The following is a 21,084-nucleotide window of genomic DNA, read 5'->3' as shown; positions in this document are numbered from 1 at the left end:
GTCGAAACGTAAAACGTATGTAAAATGATTTATAAATGCGGGACTAGGCATGTACGCCAATTTCTTTTGGTACAAACCGCACCTGAATTCTGCTGCATTTTGAATAATCTGACTCAGTGTGTTTAACCCCTTAGTGACCACCCATAGGCTGGGTCTCCTATGGAAAAATGAACACCACAAAATGTATCATGTAAAAACTCAGTGGCGATACTGCCACAGAAAGAGTTAATAGAAGTTAATAACTAAGTTATGTCTACCTAAAATGGAGCCATAAAAAAACACAACTTGTCCCTCAAAAAACAAGTCTTCATACAACTATGTGGACGGAAAAATGATTAACTCATGGAATGCAACAATGAGAAAATGAAAAGAAAAAATCACGTGGTCATTAAGGCCCAAAACAGGCTGGTCACTCAGGGGTTAAAAAAATACCTCTGTCTGATGGAAGTGTCCCTTTAAGGACAAGCTCAGATTTTTCTCATTCGCCTATATATTTTGCCCAAGGTGGAAACATTTACATCAGCGAGAAAAAATGATTTTCCGGTTTATTTGATGACTTTTTTCCATTAGGATGGGACGAAGCTGACGGCTGTATGGGAATGTGATTACATAGCCAGCTCCAGTAGGGCAGAGAACGCAGGATGAATGGGGGACACTCCGGTAATCTCCTCCAGATGGAACTTCAGCGATTTCCAAGCAGGAAATAATTAGACCAGAAATAACTCGGTAAGGCCTCATGCACACGGCCGTTGTTTTGGTTCGCATCCGAGCCGCAGTTTTTGCGGATCCATGCACTTCAATGGGACCGCAAAAGATGCGGACACCGTTCCGTGGCCCCACAAATAAAATATAGCACGTCCTATTCTTGTCTGTTTTGCGGACAAGAATAGGCATTTCTACAATGGGCCGCCCGTTCCTTTCCGCAAATTGCGGAAGGCACACGGACGGCTTCCGTTTTTTTTGCGGATCCGCAGTTTGCAGTGACTGAACTATTATACTGGCACAATGACTCCCAGCATCCACCAGGACTTACTCTTGATCATACTGACATCGTTAGCTCCGTCTCCTATGGCCAATGTCACCGCCTTTTTATACTTCTTCACCAGCTGCACCACTTGAGCCTTCTGCAGAGGAGTCACACGACAACATATGACCGCCTGACACATGCAGGCCGTCCTCAGAAGCTCCACCTCCATATTGTCCTCCAGGGCATAAGCCTGCGAGACCAGACAGCAGTCAGCCATATATCACATAAACCGTCAGTGCTTTTGAACCTCATTTTACAGGTTAGGACGGGTTCACCTCCGCCGGAATAGACTGCTGGAGTTCATCGTATCTGGCATAGCCAGATCCCGATTTACTGCAATGGGATCTGGTGGTAATACGACCGCTTTCTGGCATATATGCCAGCTTTCAGCAGGACAAAAAATGTTGCGAAAGCCGGCATGTAGGCCGGATACAGTAATCTGGTCACTGTATCCAGTCACTGTGTGGTCACTGTGCCGGAGATGAGCCGGATTACTGCAGGATCCCATTGCAGTGAATGGGGATTCGGTAGTGCGCAGTGATATCCAGCTATGCGAGATACGGTGAACTCTGGCACTCTGCTCCTCCGCCAGAACAGACTGCTGGAGTTCACAACGCAGATGTGAACCCAGTCTAACTTATTTTGGGCTAAAAATAATTTTTTCAATTGGTCTTTATTAAAAATGGTCAACTGTTTGAGATACAAGGCTTAAAAAAAAAATCTGTCTGTTTGCAAGCTGTCACAGTCTTTTTTCTTTGAATCCCGTCACCTGACGGCTCAAGTGTAGCTCTTATCTATGATCTCCTGACCTCATAAACACTCACTACAGCTCAGTTTAAATCAAACTAATAGGAATATGACTAATTAATAAATATTTATGAAGTCAGGAGATCAGAGCTACACATGAGCCGTCAGACGACAGGAGTCAAAGAAAACAGACTGTGACAGCTTGCAAACAATAAAGATAAAAAAAAATAAAAAAACGGAGACAGCACATCCAAACTTGTGGAATTTAATCCAGATGCAACGTTTCGGCTTCAGGAAGTCTTTGTCAAGCATGCAAACAGACTGATTTTTAACCCTTATTTCACAGAAATGCTTGAAACAATTTTTAATAAAGACCAATTGAAAAAATCAGTTTTAGCCCAAAATGAGTGAAATGCAATGTGAAGGTATACATAGCCTTTAAATCTACTTGTAATATTTTGTTTGCAAACACTTTTCTTGAGTTACATCCTGTACTCCAGTCACATCCGGTGCTGTGATCTGTGGGGTTTCCATATCAGACACTTCTATCATTATATCAGTACAGGGTCAGGTTTAAACACACCTCCCACAATGCACCAGGGCAGAATATGTTCTGTACAGGTACCAGCAGATTTGTGTGTGCAGCTTTGAAGGTGACTGGAGTATAAGTCAATCATGAGACTCAAGATCAGGGCAAGATAATCAAAGCAAATTGTTTACAATGTTACTCAACGTTATATCCTAATGTAAACCATGAAATCATTTTCTAGAGAGCAGATATAGTAAAGTAAATATTTCTCCTGGTTGTAAACCAAGTTTCCATTCCCTTCTTTAAACACAATTCATTATATTACTCAGAGAACTTTGTAGCTATTACTAATGAGGACCTCACATTTAGATAGAATACCTCCGAATGCGTATTTGATCGTATTTTGTCCCAAACTGGTTACTAATGCAGTTAGTAATTTTCCATCTTTATATGGGCATCTCCCCCACTGTAAGGTGCCTGATGGGGGTTGTGCCCCTTATTGATAAAAGGTATTACTGGAGGCAGAGTTTCCTTTTAATAAGATCTTTAACATTCTCAGTTCGATTCAGTGCTAATTACAACATTAGGCTGTGGGAAAGCAGCGCCATCTAGTGGCCTACAGAACACCACTGCCATCTAGTGGTTTGGTAAAGGCACTGAAACTCACCTATTGTTTAGATCATGTTTAAATGTTAAACATTTTTATTAGAATTTTTGGTGATTTTTATTTTTTATTTTTCAAGTTACCATCTGCATAAAAAAATAAATGATCTAATCCTACATGTTTGCACTGACCACTAGGTCAAACAATAGGTCATGATTTCCTGTTCTATACAAGTAACTTGACAATAGTCATCTCATCATCACAGGCAGGATTACAATGGCAGATATCAGATAACACAGGATCCACCATGCACAATAGGTGATATTGCAGCTTATCTACTCCCTCCTGACCTCTGCACATGTCACAGAGCATGCCTAGGAAACTCTTCCATAGAAGTCAGTGGGGTTTAACAGCCCATGTGGCTGTTAAAAAAAAAAAACAGGAAGTCCTGACATATTATTAGGCTTAGTGACCAGTGTGAAACCCGCAGGATTTTAGGCATTTTAATATAGATGGGGACAAGGAAAATTACCACAAAATTCTTTAAAAAAATGTTTCAAATAAAAACTATGGGTCAATTTCTGGTGACCTATCCCTTTAAATATTCAAGTGAACCCATCCTGTGTGCAATAGTCAGCTATTTAATAGACTAAATAAAATACCTAAGTAAGGACTAGAACAGGGGGGTAGGCAACTTCCGACACTCCAGCTTTTGGGAAACTACAACTCCCAACATGCATATTTGCCCTGCTCTTCTTAGAACTCCCATAGAAATGAATGGAGCATGCTGGGAATTGTAGTTTCACAATAGCTGGAGTCCAGTGCTGACCCCTGGACTAGAATCTCAAGTTGCTGTGCAGCCGAATTCACATGAATAGGACTAAGCTGCCATACCAGGCACAGAGCAAGTAGGACGAGGGGCGCTGTTTCTGGTAAAAGTCAAAGGGTGCATGGCATTCGACAGGGGTGGACTGGAAACTTAAAGTAGCCCTGGAAAAAAACTAAAAGTGGCCCCATGTTGTAGGACAGGGAAACACAAGTAGGCAGGGGCCAGCAATACCTTAGTGCAGTGCAAATACAGCCCCAGCAGAACCAAATAATACTGCCACCATGCGCCACAGTATTCAACTATATCACCTTCCTGAGGACAACGATACAGTTGAATTCAGGAGGGCACCTGAGGCCGCCAGCCAGGTGTATATGTACCTGGTGCTCCTGGCATTAATTAGTGCTGAAACCATCAGATTGTCTCTTACCCAGCTGGCGGCGGTGAGGAAGGCTCAGGTGGGTCCCATGGGTCTTGGCCCATCAGGAAATTTCTCTGTAGGGTCTATGGCCAGTCCACCCCTGGCATTCTACCCATTTGTATTTCAGATCAGTTAGACCCACACATAACACATATTGATAAAATATCCACATGTTCATGCCGCTATATACCGTCCTTCTCGTTACAGAGAGCCCTGTTTACAACAAGAAGAGTCCTCTGAGCCTTAGGCTGTTTTGGCCTTGTGCCTTTGCTTAGAGGGGTTGGCGATTTTTTGGCTACTGTTGACCAGTGTGTTTGTAAGATGACTTTATGGCACTCACTAATATAATCTTTGTTGATATTTTGCACCAATTCCTATATTTCCAAAAGTATTCTCCCTTTTTGGCCAAGTCTTTTGTGCTGTCCACACTGTCCTGTCCATAAAATGGCTGCTGATTAAGGGTCATGTGACCAGACAAATCATTCCGACTCCTTTGTTAAAATACAATAAATCTGCACGAAACTATCAACATTGCAAGTGCAGATAGCAGATGTTGTGTATTTGTGTGGCGAAGGCTGAGTGACGTGTCTGGAGTTATTTTTGCCTGGTCATATGACCCTCCATCAGCGGCCATCTTATGGACAGGTGTCAGGTGTGGACAGAACAGAATATTTGCCCAACAAGGGGACATAAAGAAAACGGCAAGGAAAATCAACAAAGGTTATATTAGTAATTGTCATATAGTCAACTTACATACACATTGGCCAAAGTATCCAGAAAGTGGCCAACCCCTTTAAGTTGTGGCACCTATAAAAAGGTAAAGAGTCCACATAGAAGCTGCCTCTGTGATATGGACTCCTTAATTTTGAGCAGCGCTCCATTTTGCTGGTCATAATCTTATTTATGACATCTGCAGACCTGTTAGTGGATCCCATAATTTTTACGGTATTCAGGATCAGTGTTTTTTTTTTTGTTTTTTTTTGTTTTTTTTTACAGGGCCCAAAAACTGGAGCATTCTGCCCCAAATGAGAAAACAACGCTCACACACCAGACTGTGGCCATTGATGAGAATTCCGTATGTGTCTTCTCCTTTCAGCTCGTCGTCTGGAATCACTTGAGACTTCTTTAAACCTTTCTTTATCTGCACATTCACATCGCAATTGCCCATAAAGGAATCAGGATTCATCTTCCTCCGTGCCGTCCTGTGCACAAAAAGATGAAATCTGCTATTTTTGGTCATGTGAACAGATGATAGGAGACTTATACTGTCCTGGAAGGGTACCTTAGCTCCTCCAGAACCTCCTGGGGACTGGTGCCTTTAACGATAAAAATCTCCTTCATCTCATCTTGGAGCATGTTGCATGAGTATCCGATGTTCTCAGCAGTTTCTGTGGAAAATAGTAGAAGATAAGATTACGATAAAGGTAAAAACATTACTTCTCAAGTGACTCTTACGTTCAAAGTTCAAGTTTATAGGAAGGCGACTGATACTAACGTGTTTCATGGACATCTATCCCGCTAGTGCTGCCAATAGGTACAGTACACAGAAGAAAGCAAGTCAGTTCCCCTTCTGGTTTGGTTCACACAAGAATAAGACTATCCCTTACCAGAACTGGAGGGTCTAGCGCTCTCTGTGTACCCAATACATTTCCATCACCCAAGGGAGACATCCTGTGAAGATCATCACGAGTTGCAGAAGAAAATTGAGCCAGCCTGAAATGGGGTCTCTTCTCTAGAGGAGCCCCACAACAAACTCCTGGGCTGCCTCTATGGTAAGTCCACTCATGTATTGAGGCAATATGTGAACAAGAATGGTCCAACCTCTAGAAGTAATTTATCTGTAAGCCACATATATATTACAAGAATATCACTAGATCCAGATAACACTTGTCATGTCTATAGAGACCACTAGACAAGCCTGACTGTGGAGTGGAGGGGTTAGCTACAGTACCTTTAAGCCTCGTATAGGACAGTGCCTTTAAACCTCATATGTGACCTTCCACATAGAACAACATTTACTCCCATCATCTTATCTGTACCTTGCTTGTCTCCGGTGAGCACCCATATTTTAATGTTGGCTTTTGTGAGAATCTCAATGGTCTGGGGGACGCCATCTTGTAGTTTATCTTCTATAGCAGAAGCTCCTATTAACTACAATAAAGAAAGTCTCAATAAAGCTTCATCATTACACATACCGTATTCCAATCCCAATTAAATCAATGAGATTCATTAAAGTTTCAATTTAGTTTTGACTACATTGCATGTAAAAACTTAAAGGGCAACACAACAGAGCAGTGAGTGCCTTTATGGGTTTATCTACTTTGCCAAGTTTTCATTTGATTGATCCAAAGCATCTAAAACTCTAAGGCCTCTTTCACACGGGCGTCATGTATTTGGGCCGGATAAGATGCGGGTGCGTCGCGGGAAAATGCGCGATTTTTCTGCACGAGTGCAAAACATTTTAATGCGTTTTGCACGTGCGTGAGAAAAATCGGCATGTTTGGTACCCAAACCCGAACTTCTTCACAGAAGTTCGGGTTTGGGTTCGGTGTTGTGTAGATTTTATTATTTTCCCTTATAACATGGTTATAAGGGAAAATAGTAGCATTCTTAATACAGAATGCTTAGTAAAATAGGGCTGGAGGGGTTAAAAAAAAAAAAAAAAATTTAACTCACCTTAATCCACTTGTTTGCGCAGCCCGGCTTCTCTTCTGTCTTCTTTGCTGTGCAGGAGGAAAGGGACCTGTGGTGACGTCACCGTGCTCATCACATGGTCCATCACATGATTCATCACCACGTGATAGACCATGTGATGAGTGCAGTGATGTCATCAAAGGTCCTTTTCCTCCTGCACAGCAAAGAAGAAGACAGAAGAGAAGACGGGCTGCGCAAACAAGTGTCGGGTCCCCATCCGGATAATCTCCTAGCAACCGTGTGTGAAAATCACACCGCATCCGCACTTGCTTGCGGATGCTTGCGATTTTCACACAGCCCCATTCACTTCTATGGAGCCTACGTTGTGTGAAAAACGCACAATATAGAACATGCTGCGATTTTCACGCAACGCACAAGTGATGCGTGAAAATCACCGCTCATGTGAACAGCCCCATAGAAATTAATGAGTCCGGATTCAGTGCGGGTGCAATGCGTTCACCTCACGCATTGCACCTACGTGGAAATCTCGCCCGTGTAAAAAGGGGCCTAAAAGAAAAGAAAAAAAAACTTTAAAACTTTGGAAAAAGTCTTGTTTAAAAATCTGGTCCTGTTTTATATCAACAGTTCATACTCAGAATTAGTTGTATCCATGGTTACAGACTACAACCTGTGTGTAGTCTGATCATGTAGTTGGGTTTTTCTCTTCCGTGTGCCTCTTTCTACTGTTTGTAGGTTATCAAAAAGAAGGGTCAGAGCAAGAGGACAAACACATGACTACTGGATTAGACTGCACAAAGTTTGTTTGTAGTCTGTACTTATGGGGACACATAGGTCTGCATGGCAGCTGTAGACCTAAAATGGTAAGACATTTTTAATCAGAACAATTTGAACTTTTATTTTAGATGCATTGAGACAATAAAAGGAAATAAAAGGTGCAAAGTCCACATACCCCTTAATATGACACTGAAGAAATGTGTTTATTCCAGCAAAGATCCCATAACCTATGTAGGATCTGGCTGGTCAGTGATTATCCAGTAATGCAGCAGCAAGACTGGTTCTGGGCTGATTTCATGATCTCCAGAGCTATTTCAGGATCAATCATGAAGCCAAGAAAATAATCTAGATTTATATGTTGGTACACGAACCTTCAAGTCTTTCTCAATCTCCTCATACAGCGCACACAACTTCTCCTCCCGATCCTCCAGAGATGTACTCGCTTCATGGTGCCGCTTTTTCCAGTCGTTAAAGTAGACCTTATCCAAATCCTTGTAGGCTAGAACCAAGGTGCGCAAACCTTCGCCAGCAAACTCCTGCCACACAAACACAAAGAAAAAAGATGAAGGATAGTTAAAGACGACATGTCTGCTCTTCTTATAAATTAAAGTATCATGGAGGAAACAGCAGGTAGACGTCTGATGTGCTTTTTAGGAGAGAGGTCATGAGAAGAGAGGTACAGCTCAGTGTCGTCGGGCAGAGGTGATCATTTTTTAGACCTTTCCCATCTACAACTTAAAAAGATTCAGGATTAGAAACGCGGCAGCTTTCTGCCGTAATACCAGACACAACCAATGGATAGTATTTCTTTGGAAGAAGAGTTCTGGACAATGGACATCTAGCATATATGAAGAGCAAAATAGAGAATTTTGGCGTCTGAATGACTTGAAGTTTTTGCAGTAAAATTACTGCACATGATTATGGATTCGGATGGAATAGACCAGTGTAGGATCAGCGGGGATCATAACTGTTGGGTGTAACATAAACTGATAACAACTCACATTCAGATGATCAGTGGTTACTTCCTTCAAGTCTTCACTGGAACGGTCAAGAAGTTCATACACAATGGTGTCAGCTCCCTTACAGTACAAGGTCAGGCGGCCCTCCGGGCTTCGTACTGCAAGCAGAGGAGAGATTATTTTCCAACTTTTCCAATATCAAGTCCATACAAGCATACAACTCATATGTCACTCAAATCACACATCTCCACGCTACCATACATATTACATATACCAGTATATAACACTTATTACTCATCTTTATTATATACTGTAAAATAAGATGACCACACAGGGATGACCAATATACATGCCTTAGGATTTAAAGGGTTTATGCCATGACCGATTTAAAAAATAAAACTGAGACATCATATAGTACGTGACGATCTCTTTCTAACAAAGCTATAACCAGCCCTGTGCCTCACATGGGTCCAGAGATCTCCTCATTCATTGCTCCAAATGCTTAGCTAGATTCCCTTCAGGCTGGCATCTCAGGAGGTGTGTCCTTTCTGCTACAGCTCTGGGGCATGACCTTTCTGCTATAGCTTGGGGGCATGTTTTTTATCACAAGGCATGCCCTTTTTGCCACAGCTCTCTCTCTAACGGTCACAGCTTCCAACAATAGATACAGCTGGTGGAAGTGGAAGGATGCAGCTAAGCATGTGCGTCCACCTCAGTGAGGTGGACATGGACTTTACTATAAACGTTAAACACCAGGGGCACCATTAGAATGAAGTAGATGTGAATGTCTCACAATTAAATTTTTGTAACAGAAAATCAGTCTCATAGCGGACCAATGGTGTGATTAGCTGAAGGGGGTGATTAGATGGGTAACATCTTTTCACCAATTTAGTAGAAAACTAAAAGATCTCCTTAGATGTGTACCAAGATTGAGGTATTTATGCCAGTACACTGTAATAAAAAGCAAAGGTCATCATTTAAAATCCCTCTTAGAATAAAAAAAAAGGTTTAAAATAAAGAATATATTCAAAAGTTACCCCTCCATCCTTCTGACCACAGAACTCACCAATCACTGACATCCTTTTGCGTTCATTGTTGAAGTCCAATATGGCCAATAAATCGTACAACTTGGTTTTCCCCATTTCCACCACTGTGATGGTTTCTGGGGTACGAGAGTAAAACACAAAGCCAAAGTTCCTGGCGGCAGTGACCAGCGCCCCCTCATCCGGCGACTGTGCCTGATAGACCAGTTCACCTAAGATGGACACAGAATGAGATGTCAGCAAGATGTTCCCTCCACTGGACACATATACAGGAGAGTGCGGATTGTCCATAGTGTCCAGTACTTCAATATGCAATGCACAGGACGGCGGTCTTCACTTTGCACGTAGCAGTCAAATGTTATATATAGAACAATGGGTGAAAAGGATGTGCTGGGTAATTAGGGGAAAAGGCTGAGCGAATGGTTTAGTTGGGCTTGTTTTCATGATATTCCATCATATGAGTCCCATAGTAGGCAGGGGTGCACTTAGCCTTTCTGATACCTGAGGCGAAAACTGAAACGGCGCCTCCCCCCATGCCAATTCCTTAACCTAACCTCTTTACCACAATGAAAGCGCTCATTGCCCATGGCCCTTCTGCTGCCCCCCTCTTGCCCCTTCCTGGTGCTGCCTGAGGCGATCGCCTCACCTGGCCTCATTGGTGGTGCACCCCTGATAGTACGCCTGGTTTTAAAGGGTGGCAAACTTGTCAATTTCCCAGGGCCTCAATTTATTAAAAGGCCCAAATCATTTATTGTAATCTTATTTGGATACAGAGTTACAGTATTATATGGGAACTAGGGCTGTGGCTAACGATTATTTGAATAATCGATTAGTTGTCGATAATTTAATTGATTAATCGGGAAAAAACACAAAAATTACAAAACAAAGGGGTTTATATGATTTTACTTGAAAAATTACGTTTAAAGGCCATATTAAAACAAATTGTGGGTGGCACTGTTATGGGGAATCTGTGGATGGCGCTGTTATGGGGGGGATCTGTGGATGACACTATTATGGGGGGGATCTGTGGATGGCACTGTTATGGAGGGGATCTGTGGATGGCACTGTTATGGAGGGGATCTGTCAGGGGTCGAGTGGAGGGGGAACGGCGTTCCTGCACTTTTTTCATGGCAGGAACGCCGTTCCCTTTCAAGCCTCAAGCCAGGAGAACGCGGCTGAAATCAGGGGGTGAAGCGCACTGCTTCACCCCAGCTTCACAGCTGTCTGTGACTCCTCTCATGGCGCCCCGCCCCCTACTGACATCATCTCTTCTGTCGGCCTAATACGCTGCGAGTATGTTCAGTCACTTCGCAGCTGACACATAGGAGATCATTTAGAAGTTCATCATTAAGAAAAGTTTGTCCCTGGGATTCGAACTCACGACCTCTACACATCAGAGGCAAGGCATTTACCCTCACAGCCATGAATGCTGTCTAGGTAGTTGCTTAAAAAAAAAAATATAAGACTTCTACTTATACCTAGTGTACTGATACCTAGTGTACAACCATACACATGACAGCTGCCCCAACACACCCAGCTCTGCTACATCCATACACAGTGGGCAAAGTTACCTACAGTAGAAGTCTTATATATTTTTTTTTAAGTTATTAGCTATACAGCTTTCATAGCTGTGAGGGCATATGCCTTGCCTCTGATGTGTAGGGGTCATGAGTTCGAATCCCATGACAAACTTTTCTAAAAGTGTTTTTTTTTTTTTTTTTTTTTAATACCGGACTGTTACTTTACTGCCACGGGGGAGGCGGGCTATTGGCGCCATGATACTGGCACATGAAGGGGGTAGGAGAGAGGAACTTGATACTGGCACATTAGGGGACAGGGGGAGAGGATGGCACTATGATATTGTGTTTTGATCACAATGTGTACATTTGGCTCAGTCCGCAGCTACACAAATTACAGCGTGCTAGATTTTCTGTGCTTTTTTTTTTTTTTTTGGAGGGGGGGGGGGGTTGCAGTGGATCTTGGGTGAGTTCCCACACTTTTTTTCCCAGGACTTGACCCCTGGGATCTGTGGATGGCACTGTTATGGAGGGGATCTGTGGATGGCACTGTTATGGAGGGGATCTGTGGATGGCACTGTTATGGAGGGGATCTGTGGATGGCGCTGTTATGGAGGGGATCTGTGGATGGCACTGTTATGGAGGGGATCTGTGGATGGCACTGTTATGGGGGGGATCTGTGGATGGCACTGCTATGGGGGGGTCTGTGGATGGCACTGCTATGGGGGGGTCTGTGGATGGCACTGTTATGGGGGATCTGTGGATGGCACTGTTATGGAGGGGATCTGTGGGTGGCAGTGTTATGGAGGGGATCTGTGGGTGGCACTGTTATGGGGAGGGGGATTTGTGCACTGTTATGGGGAGGGGGGATGTGTGGATGACACTATATAGCATCTTATGCTATATGTGTCATCCATAGATCCCCCTCCCCATAACAGTGCCATACACAGATCCCCCTCCCCATAACAGTGCCATACACAGATCCCCCCTCCCCATAACAGTGCCATACACAGATCCCCCCTCCCCATAACAGTGCCATACACAGATCCCCCTCCCCATAGCAGTGCCATACACAGATCCCCCTCCCCATAACAGCCCCGGCCCCGCTGCTTACAGCAGACTATTCCGGCAGTAACTTTTACTCAGCATCAGGGCATCTTTATTACCTTTAAATGAAGCTCCAGTAACAGGCAGAGAGGGCGGCAGCGTAACATCACTCACTCACGCACCTGCTCCGCCCACTTTATGAATGAAGGAGGCGGAGCAGAAGCGTCACGTGAGTAAGTGACGTTACGCCGCCGTCCGCTCTGCCTGTTACTGGAGCTTCATTGTAAGGTAAAATAAAGATGCAGTGATTTAAAGTAAACCGCCCGCCCGCATAGCAACGAATGTGCGATTATTCGATAACTGGATACGTCGACAACGAATCCCGTTATTGAATATTATCGATAAAGTTGATTAATCGTTGCAGCCCTAATGGGAACTATATGGCAGTATTATGTGGGCCCTTTTCTGAACACTATTTATTATATAAAGCTGTGTGTGTGTGTGTATGTATGTCTGTTACAGGAATCCGGACCGTTGCATTTACAATCGCGAAATTTGGCACACAGGTACATCAGGTGTCCGGGAAGGTTTTAGACTAGGTCACAGCTCTCTAAGACGTACCGTTCCTGAGATATTCCCCCAAAAAATTCTAATATGGCACCATCACATGACCTACATTAGCCAATAGAAGCCTGGAGGTCTTTCTCCTCATATCCCAACTGCCATACACACGGTCACATGACCCTTATCAGTCAATAGAAGCTCGCAGGCCCTTAGTCTCCACATGAACACAATTTTACTCCAGGTTTCCATAACAACCGTAAAACATGTTTCTACCATGGAACTGTAAGGTGAACGGACGCCACTGTACGGCATCAGTCTGAGGCATCTGTTAACGCATACATTTTTGGTATGCATTAAATGGATGGCAAAAATAGGTTTCCATAACAACCCAGCCATTTTTCTTCACTGCTGTAGGTCAGCTTTAAAGGGGCAGGGCGCTGTGGATGACACGGTTACGGGAGCGGAGTGCTGTGGAAGTCACAGTTAAGGGGATGGTCCGCTATAGAGGACAGTGTTACGAGGAAGATTGCTGTAGAGGCCACAGTTAAGGGGACGGGGTGTTGTGGAAATCACTGTTAAGGAGATGGGGTACTGTGGAGGTCACTAATAAAGGGGGGCCGCTGTGGAGTTCACTATTAAAGGGTTGGGCCGCTGTGGAGGTCACTGTTAAGGGGGTGAGAAACTGTGGAGGTCACTGTTAAAGGGGTGGGGTGCTGTAGAGGTCACTGTTAAGGGGGCGGGGTGTTGTGGAGGTCTCATTTTAAGGAAGCGGAGCTCTGTGGAGGTCACAGTTAAAGGGGCGGGATATTGTGGAAAAACATAACAAAGAAGAACTGTGATATACAGTAGGTCTCCTAGGTAGGTAATGCTAGTATTACATAGAATTCATAGTGGGCAAAACCTAAAACATAACTTTTAATATTAGATATTATGCAAAAAAACGGCTCCTTTTAGGGCCACAATATACCACGCATGTGTAACACCACCTGACCAAAAAAAAATGAAAATAATAAGAAAAAAACTAGTATAAAATAAGGGCACTACTCCTAATCAGCATACAGGGATACTGAGACTCTGAGAGAGGGGAAATCTGTCCCTGAACTCTCCCATGTATAGCCTCAGTCCAGAGGTACGTCTTGGTGGTAAAAGCACTCTTTCCCTGTACCTAATGCTATTTTGCCCACTTTAATGGCAGGCGATATTTGCAGCCAGCAAACACTTACTAAAAGTACAGAAATAGTCCCACAACATGGACAGTGACATACCAGAGGGGGATCGTCGGCACAAATTCCCACAAAAAATATGTATTTTAATCAGGGGAACTCTCAAAAATGTGCCCTGCTGGAGCCTAGAAAAATGTTATTTCGGTTTGATGTATACAAATGTGCAGCACTCCACGTTTTTGTATCCGGCAGTGTCCATTAAAAAAATGCATACGTTAACGTAAAACATGTTTCTACCATGGAACTGTAAGGTGAACGGACGCCCCTGTACGGCATCAGTCTGAGGCATCTGTTAACGCATCCATTTTTGGTTTGCATTAAATGGATGGCAAAAATAGGATGTGAACCCATCCCTAGTGTCAGAATAAGCACCAGTACACAGTGGAGCAGTGTGGCAGAGAGGGGAGGCCGCCATGTACTGACAGAGCGCTACCTGGTCCTGGTGGTCAGGGATGAGGACCGTGTTTCCCAAGAATCGTTTTCTACTGCGAAATACAGGGCCCAGTATAATAGACTAGAATCTATATAATATAAAGATATTAGCCCTACCCCCGAATAATAATACAATTTGGTGGTCATTTATTATATAGAAATACGTCTGTGTTAGGCGTATTTCTGGCACAGATTGTGGCGCAAAGGTCCTTAGCACCACAATCTGCATATTTTTCCCACTCATGCCAGGTCTAAAAAAGGATGGCGTGGGCAGGGAAAGGGATACAGTTATGGCCATCCAGTTATTGGATACCACCGCCATACATTGAACGGATAACACCTCTGTACAGTGACCGAATAACACCGCCATACCGTGACCGGATAAAAGGGTATAAGAGGGCACAGTACAGGGAATGACTAGGGGCACTGCACAGGGTGTGGTAAGAGAGCACAATGCACAGTATAAGGGGGCACAGTACAGGGTGAGGGGCGCAGTACGGGGTGGGGGGGCACAGTAACATGACCCTGTGACATTAGAAGGTCCTTATGGTGAATGCGGTTCATACTCCACCATAATGAGAGGCAGAGGAGTGAGATCGGGGTGTGATTATGTTGCTATAGATAATAAAAATTTAACTGTCGGTCAGTATAGGCCCCAAAAATTAGGCAATAGGCATTCACTTGACAGCAAAAAACTTTGGATTCTGTGGCTGGAGGTGCATTAGGCGGTCACAGGATAAATATGTAACTGTCAGCCAGTATAGGCCCCAAAAATTAGGCATTCACCTGACATAAAAGGCCTTTTATGCCCGCTGTATATACCGTATTTTTCGCCGTATAAGACGCACCGGCGTATAAGACGCACCTAGGTTTTTGGGGAGGAAAATAAGAAAAAAAATATTTTTAACCAAAAGGTGTGCTGTGGGTTTGGAACTAGGTGGTCTGTGGATGGCACTATTACTGGGGATCTGTGGATGACGGACACTGTTATGGGGGGATCTGTGGATGACGGACACTGTTATGGGGGGATCTGTAGATGACGGACACTGTTATGGGGGGATCTGTGGATGACTGACACTGTTATGGGGGGATCTGTGGATGACGGACACTTATGGGGGGATCTGTGGATGACGGACACTGTTATGGGGGGAACTGTGGATGACGGACACTGTTATGGGGGGAACTGTGGATGACGGACACTGTTAGGGGGGAACTGTGGATGACGGACACTGTTAGGGGGGAACTGTGGATGACAGGGGGATCTGTGGCTGGCACTGTTACAGGGGGGGATCTGTGGATGGCACTGTTAGACATGTGTCATCCACAGACCCTCCCAGCCCATAACTGTGCCATCCACAGATCCCCCGCCGCTCCTGTATACTAATATCATATGTCTTATTCAATTAATAGTTTTTAAATATGCCTCTTTATTCCTAAAAGTACCTTAAATCCGAAGCGCTTCAGTACAATGCCGGCAGGCCGGGCAGCCGGCGCGGCGCGTCACTCACTGACGTCACTTGCCTGCGCCGCCTGCTTCATTCATAAAGTAGGCGGTGCAGGCACGTGACATCAGGGAGTTACGCTGCCGCCCGCCCGGCCTGCATTGTACGGATGCGCTTAGGATTTAAGGTACCATTAGGCATAAAGGGGCATATTTAGTAACCATTAATTGAATATGACATTTTATTAGTACACCGGAGCGGCGGGGCGGGCCTTTAGTACAGTGACTGCACCGCCCCGCCGCTATTGCCGGCCCCAGCTCCTCCTCCCAGTCCCTCCCCGAGTCCCCGCTCGCTTTACATCGCATCCAGCGATGTAAAACTGACTGCATTCGCCGTATAAGACGCAGGGGCATTTCTCCCCCATTTTGGGGGAAGAAAAAGTGCGTCTTATACGGCGAAAAATACGGTACATAGGACCATTCTTTGTTCTGGGTGGTGGCGAATATGTGTGGGCTGGCATGAGGAAATTCAATTACACGTGGTCATCAAAGGTGTTGAATTCCTCCGAGATCCATGCCTCATTAATTGTTTTTAATGTGAGATAGTCCACACTGTCGTAAGCTAGGCGAGTGCGCTTATAGGTCACGATTCCCCCTGCTGCGCTGAACGTCCTTTTGGACAGGACACTCAACGAGGGGAAAATTGTGCCAGCTCTGGCCACAGGTCAAGCCTGCACACCCAGTAATCAAGGGGTTCCTCGCTTCTCAGAGCATCCAGATCAGCCGTTAACCCGATGTAGTTGGACACCTGACGGTCTGGGCGTTCCCTGAGGCTGGATCCGGAGGGCGGCTGTCGATGGGTTGGCTGCAAGAATGATCTCATATCTGAAGTGACCAACACATCTTCAAACCACCCTCTTTTTGCAGGCGGTAAGATTGGTACCCGCACCTGTTTCTCTGTGGGTGGAAATTCCGCTGCCAGTGCCCGCAACAGCAGAATGCAGCATCTTTCGCAGCAAGGCCTGGAAATGCTGCATTCTGACAGCCCTCTGTGATGCTGGTAACATGTCTGCCATTTTGTGTTTGTACCGGAGGTCTAAGTACATTGCCACCCAGTACAGGTCCTTGACCTTTATGCTTTTCATACGGGGGTCCCTCTTCAAACACTGGAGCATTAAGGCCCCCATTTGCACTAAATTGGAAGTGGTGGAGCTTCCTGGCTCCTGCTTATCGCCCAGGAGAATGTCGTCCTCGGTCTCCTCCCCCCAGCCACGGACAACACCAGGGATCCCTGCTAATTTTAAAGTCTGCTCTTTTTGCTCCTCCCCCCCCCCCCCCCCAGCCACCATCCTCCTCTGACTCCTCTTCAGACTCCTGCTGACTTGTCTCAGATGGAGTAGCCTCCCTGGGAATTCATTCAGTATTGCGACTTCCTCATCTTCCAGCTCCTTCTCCTCGACAGCTTGCCACTGGCGCGGTGAAAAGAAACCAAGCTCCCCAGAACCTGTGCTGCCGCAGAGTTCGTACAGGTAGTCGTTAACGGCACGTTTCTGCTGGAGCAGACTATCAAGCATATAGAAGGTGGAGTTCCAGTGCGTCGGGCAGTCACAAATCAGACGTCTGACGGGCAAGTGATGTTGCTGCTGAACGTCAGCAAGACGAGCCATGGCCGTGTAAGACCTTCTAAAATGGCCAGAGATTTTCCTGGCCTGCCGCAAGACGTCCTGGACCCCGGGGTATTTGGCAACGAATCGCTGCACGACTAAGTTCATGACGTGTGCCATGCACGGCACGTGTGTCATTTTGCCTTGTTTCAGCGCGCTCAGCAGATTGGCACCATTGTCACACACCCCTTTACCAACTGTCAAATTGAGTGAGGTTAGCCACTGATCGGCCTGTGACCGCAGAGCTGAAAGCAGTGCAGGATCGGTGTGGTTCTTGGCTTCCAGGCACAACAGCCACAGCACAGCATGGCAACGTCTTACCTGGGATGTCGAATAGGTTCTGGGGAGCTTGGGGGGGCACAGTGGAAGAGGCGGTAGCAGTGGAAAAGGAGGAGTCAGCCGAGGAGGAGATGGAGGATGGAGTAGGAGGAGAAGAAGAGGCAGGCCTGCATGCAATCCGTGGCGATAACACCAAATCCACAAGGGTGCCACGGGTTACATGCTTGACGGCCGTCAGAAGGTTCACCCAGTGGGCAGTAAAAGTTATGTACCTTCCCTGCCCGTGTTTGCTAGACCATGTGTCTGTGGTCAGATGTATCTTGACACCGACACTGTGTGCCAGACATATATTAAATTGCTGCTGAACGTGGCCATATAGTTCAGGGATGCCTTTCTGGGAAAAATATTTCCTTCCGGGGACCTTCCATTGCGGTGGCCATCGGCCACAAATTTTGTAAGGGCCTCCGAGTCCACCAATTTATATGGCAGTAGTTGGCGGGCTAGCAGTTCCGACAAGCCAGCGGTTAGCCGTTGGGCAAGAGGATTATCTGGCATCATCATTTTTTTACGCTCTAACATTTGGGCCACGGAAGCCTATCTTTGGGGGTGCACACAGCAGTGAGGAGGGTGCAGATACAGAGGATGAGGAGGTGCAGAAGCTGAAGGCTGAGTGAGCCACTCAACCAATTCTGGTGCGCCCTTTGAAGTTATCGCATGCGCCTTCTCCAACTTCTCACTTAGGCTCCGGCCTGGTGCACCTGCCCGACCCCTACCATCCCTGCGGAACGGTCTGCCTCTTCCTCTGCCTAAGTCCGTAGAGAAGAGCAGTATTTGTGGAATGTATATCACAGCCATCAATCAGTATTTGGTGGAAGACGGTATATAGCAATAGCACCCCTCAATCAGTATTTTGTGGAAGAAGATATATGGCACCCCTCAATCAGTATTTTGCGGAAACAGGTATATAGCATCCCTCAATCAGTATTTGGCGGAAACAGGTATATGGCACCCCTCAATCAGTATTTGGCAGAAACAGGTATATAGCATCCCTCAATCAGTATTTGGCGGAAACAGGTATATGGCACCCCTCAATCAGTATTTGGCAGAAACAGGTATATTTTTTTTTTTTTTTTTTCTTTTAAAAGAATTTATTGGGAAAATTACAAAGCATTAACAGCAAAATTTTTTGCAACCCCTCAATTATTAATAACCCAACCAAATATAGATAAATTTAAATGTAGTCAGTTCCTCTTTTGGTTGCATTTAGAAAAAACCCACCCCTCCCTCCCCCCTAGTCTGTGGTGCGTCAAGGTAGGACCCCCATAAACAAACCCACGTGACCTCAGTTAGTCAATCAATCTTCCAGCCACCCCATATCCTATTCCACTGGTCCTCAACTTCCCTCCGTTTATATATAATTTTCTCGTAATTTTTTACCTTATCAGTTAAATTTATCCATATATTTATGTCTGGAGTGGATCGGGCAAACCAGGTCCGACTGATCAGAACTCTAGCCAACAACAATATTCTGCTCAGAAAGATCTTTTGATACTTGTGATTTTTTAATTTGGAAAAGTCGTTAAGCACGAATACATGAGGTTCAAAAGGAATTCGAATTTTTAGTTTATGGATAATACAATTATTAATACTATTCCAGTATTTTACAAGTTCTGGACAAGTCCAAATCATGTGGAGGAAGTCTGCTCCTACAATATCACATTTGGGGCAGTTGGACGTGGCTCTCAACCCGCATTTATTCATCCATAGGGGGGTAATGTATAGTCTATGGGAAATGTAAAATTGTATTAGAACATGGTTAAAGTTCTGGGATACTGAAGTCAGATTCCCAAAAATATTCTCCCACCCTTCTACTCGCAAATGCGGGCAGTCCGCTTCCCATGCTTTTTGTCCTGGTGATTGTGTATCACTAAGCCGTGCCTTAATTAATAACTTATATATATTGGAAATCTTAGTTCTAGGAAGTGTACCCCCTACCCAATCATTCAGAAAAGATAAATTATCTATATCCAGCAGACGTTTATCGTCCAAACTGGATAGTACAGATCGCAATTGAAAATACCTAAACCATGAGAGATTTCTTATATTATGTGTCATTTCTATAAAGGATTTAATTTCTCTATCTTTAACTACCTGTGAAATATATAATATTTTATTCTTCTGCCAAAATGTGTCAGCTGCAATATCATCTAACCTTTGTAAATAGAAATTGTGCCAAAGAGGCGTAAATGTGAGTGAACCCCTAACCTTCAACCATGTCCTAGTTGTAGCCCACACTTTCAGGAGTAGATTTATAGTCTCTTTATAGCCTTGCTCGTAGCTCTTCAAAAGGCCGGATTCCAACAAGGTAAAAATATTGTTATGAGCGTGGCTAGTTACCAACTTCCCCAGGAGTGCACTGTCCTCTGATTCATAACACCTCAATAGCTGGGCTGCAATAAAATACCCTTTAAAGTAGGGGAGATTTAAACCCCCCCACTCCACTGATTTATACAAGTATTCAAGCTTAATTCGCACTCGCTTTCTTCCCCATATTAAATCATTAATTATTCTTTCCATGAGTTTAAAGTGTTTGTCTTGTATCCAAATTGGTGTATTCCTGAGCACGTAAAGAAATTGTGGTAATATCACCATTTTAACTAGTGAAACTCGATCAGCTCTGGATAGGGGAAGTTTCAGCCAGATTCCTATTTTAGCTCTGATCTTTACCATTGTGGGGATCAGATTGAGTTGTACAAAATTTTCAACCCGAGGCGATATAGTCAAACCCAAGTATTGAATAGTATCAACAATATCCAACTGTGTAGCAGGAACCTCCTTTTGTGGCAGGGGATCTATTGGGAGCAGACTAGTTTTTGCCCAGTTTATTCGGAGACCAGATACCTCACCAAATGCGTTAACCATTTGAATAATCCTAGGAAGAATGGTTTCCGTATGGTCTATAAAAAACAGGACATCATCTGCATATAGTGAGATGCGGTCCTGTGTTCCTAGGGTACCAAATCCTTTAATCTGGTCATCCTGCCTAATGGCCAACGCAAGGGGCTCGATATAAATATCGAATAACAGGGGAGATAGTGGGCAACCCTGTCGGGTGCCTCTGTTTAAATCAATACTACTACTCAGAATTCCATTGAGACTCAGTTTTGCCCTTGGGGATCTATACAGCAACCTAAGAGTACGTATAAATTTTTCCCCAAAGCCCATCTTAACAAGAACCTTCCAGAGGAAGCGCCACTCCACCCTGTCAAAGGCCTTGGAGGCATCCAATGACAGGATGGAGCGAGCGGTCCCCCCCGGGGCCTGGATATTAG

At 44.7% G+C, this 21,084-nt stretch overlaps 1 protein-coding gene across 3 annotated transcripts in view; it reads right to left on the bottom strand.

Moving 5' to 3' along the window:
* Window positions 1-21,084, bottom strand: part of LOC122924813 (phospholipid-transporting ATPase ID-like) — a 156,405-nt gene that overhangs the window by 7,012 nt on the left and 128,309 nt on the right. For all 3 annotated transcript variants that reach the window (XM_044276263.1, XM_044276262.1, XM_044276264.1), the window contains 7 exons: window positions 9,609-9,797; window positions 8,585-8,700; window positions 7,955-8,119; window positions 6,194-6,305; window positions 5,437-5,542; window positions 5,203-5,356; window positions 1,034-1,217 (listed from right to left, as the gene is read on the bottom strand). In XM_044276263.1, the coding sequence (XP_044132198.1) occupies window positions 1,034-1,217; window positions 5,203-5,356; window positions 5,437-5,542; window positions 6,194-6,305; window positions 7,955-8,119; window positions 8,585-8,700; window positions 9,609-9,797 (1,026 nt within the window). The remainder of the gene's footprint in view (window positions 1-1,033; window positions 1,218-5,202; window positions 5,357-5,436; window positions 5,543-6,193; window positions 6,306-7,954; window positions 8,120-8,584; window positions 8,701-9,608; window positions 9,798-21,084) is intronic.

This window comes from Bufo gargarizans, chromosome 1 (genome assembly GCF_014858855.1).
Source record: "Bufo gargarizans isolate SCDJY-AF-19 chromosome 1, ASM1485885v1, whole genome shotgun sequence".
NCBI lineage: Eukaryota > Metazoa > Chordata > Amphibia > Anura > Bufonidae > Bufo > Bufo gargarizans.
The sequence above is the reverse complement of the archived record's forward strand: the minus strand, read 5'-3'. Positions and strand labels throughout refer to the sequence as shown.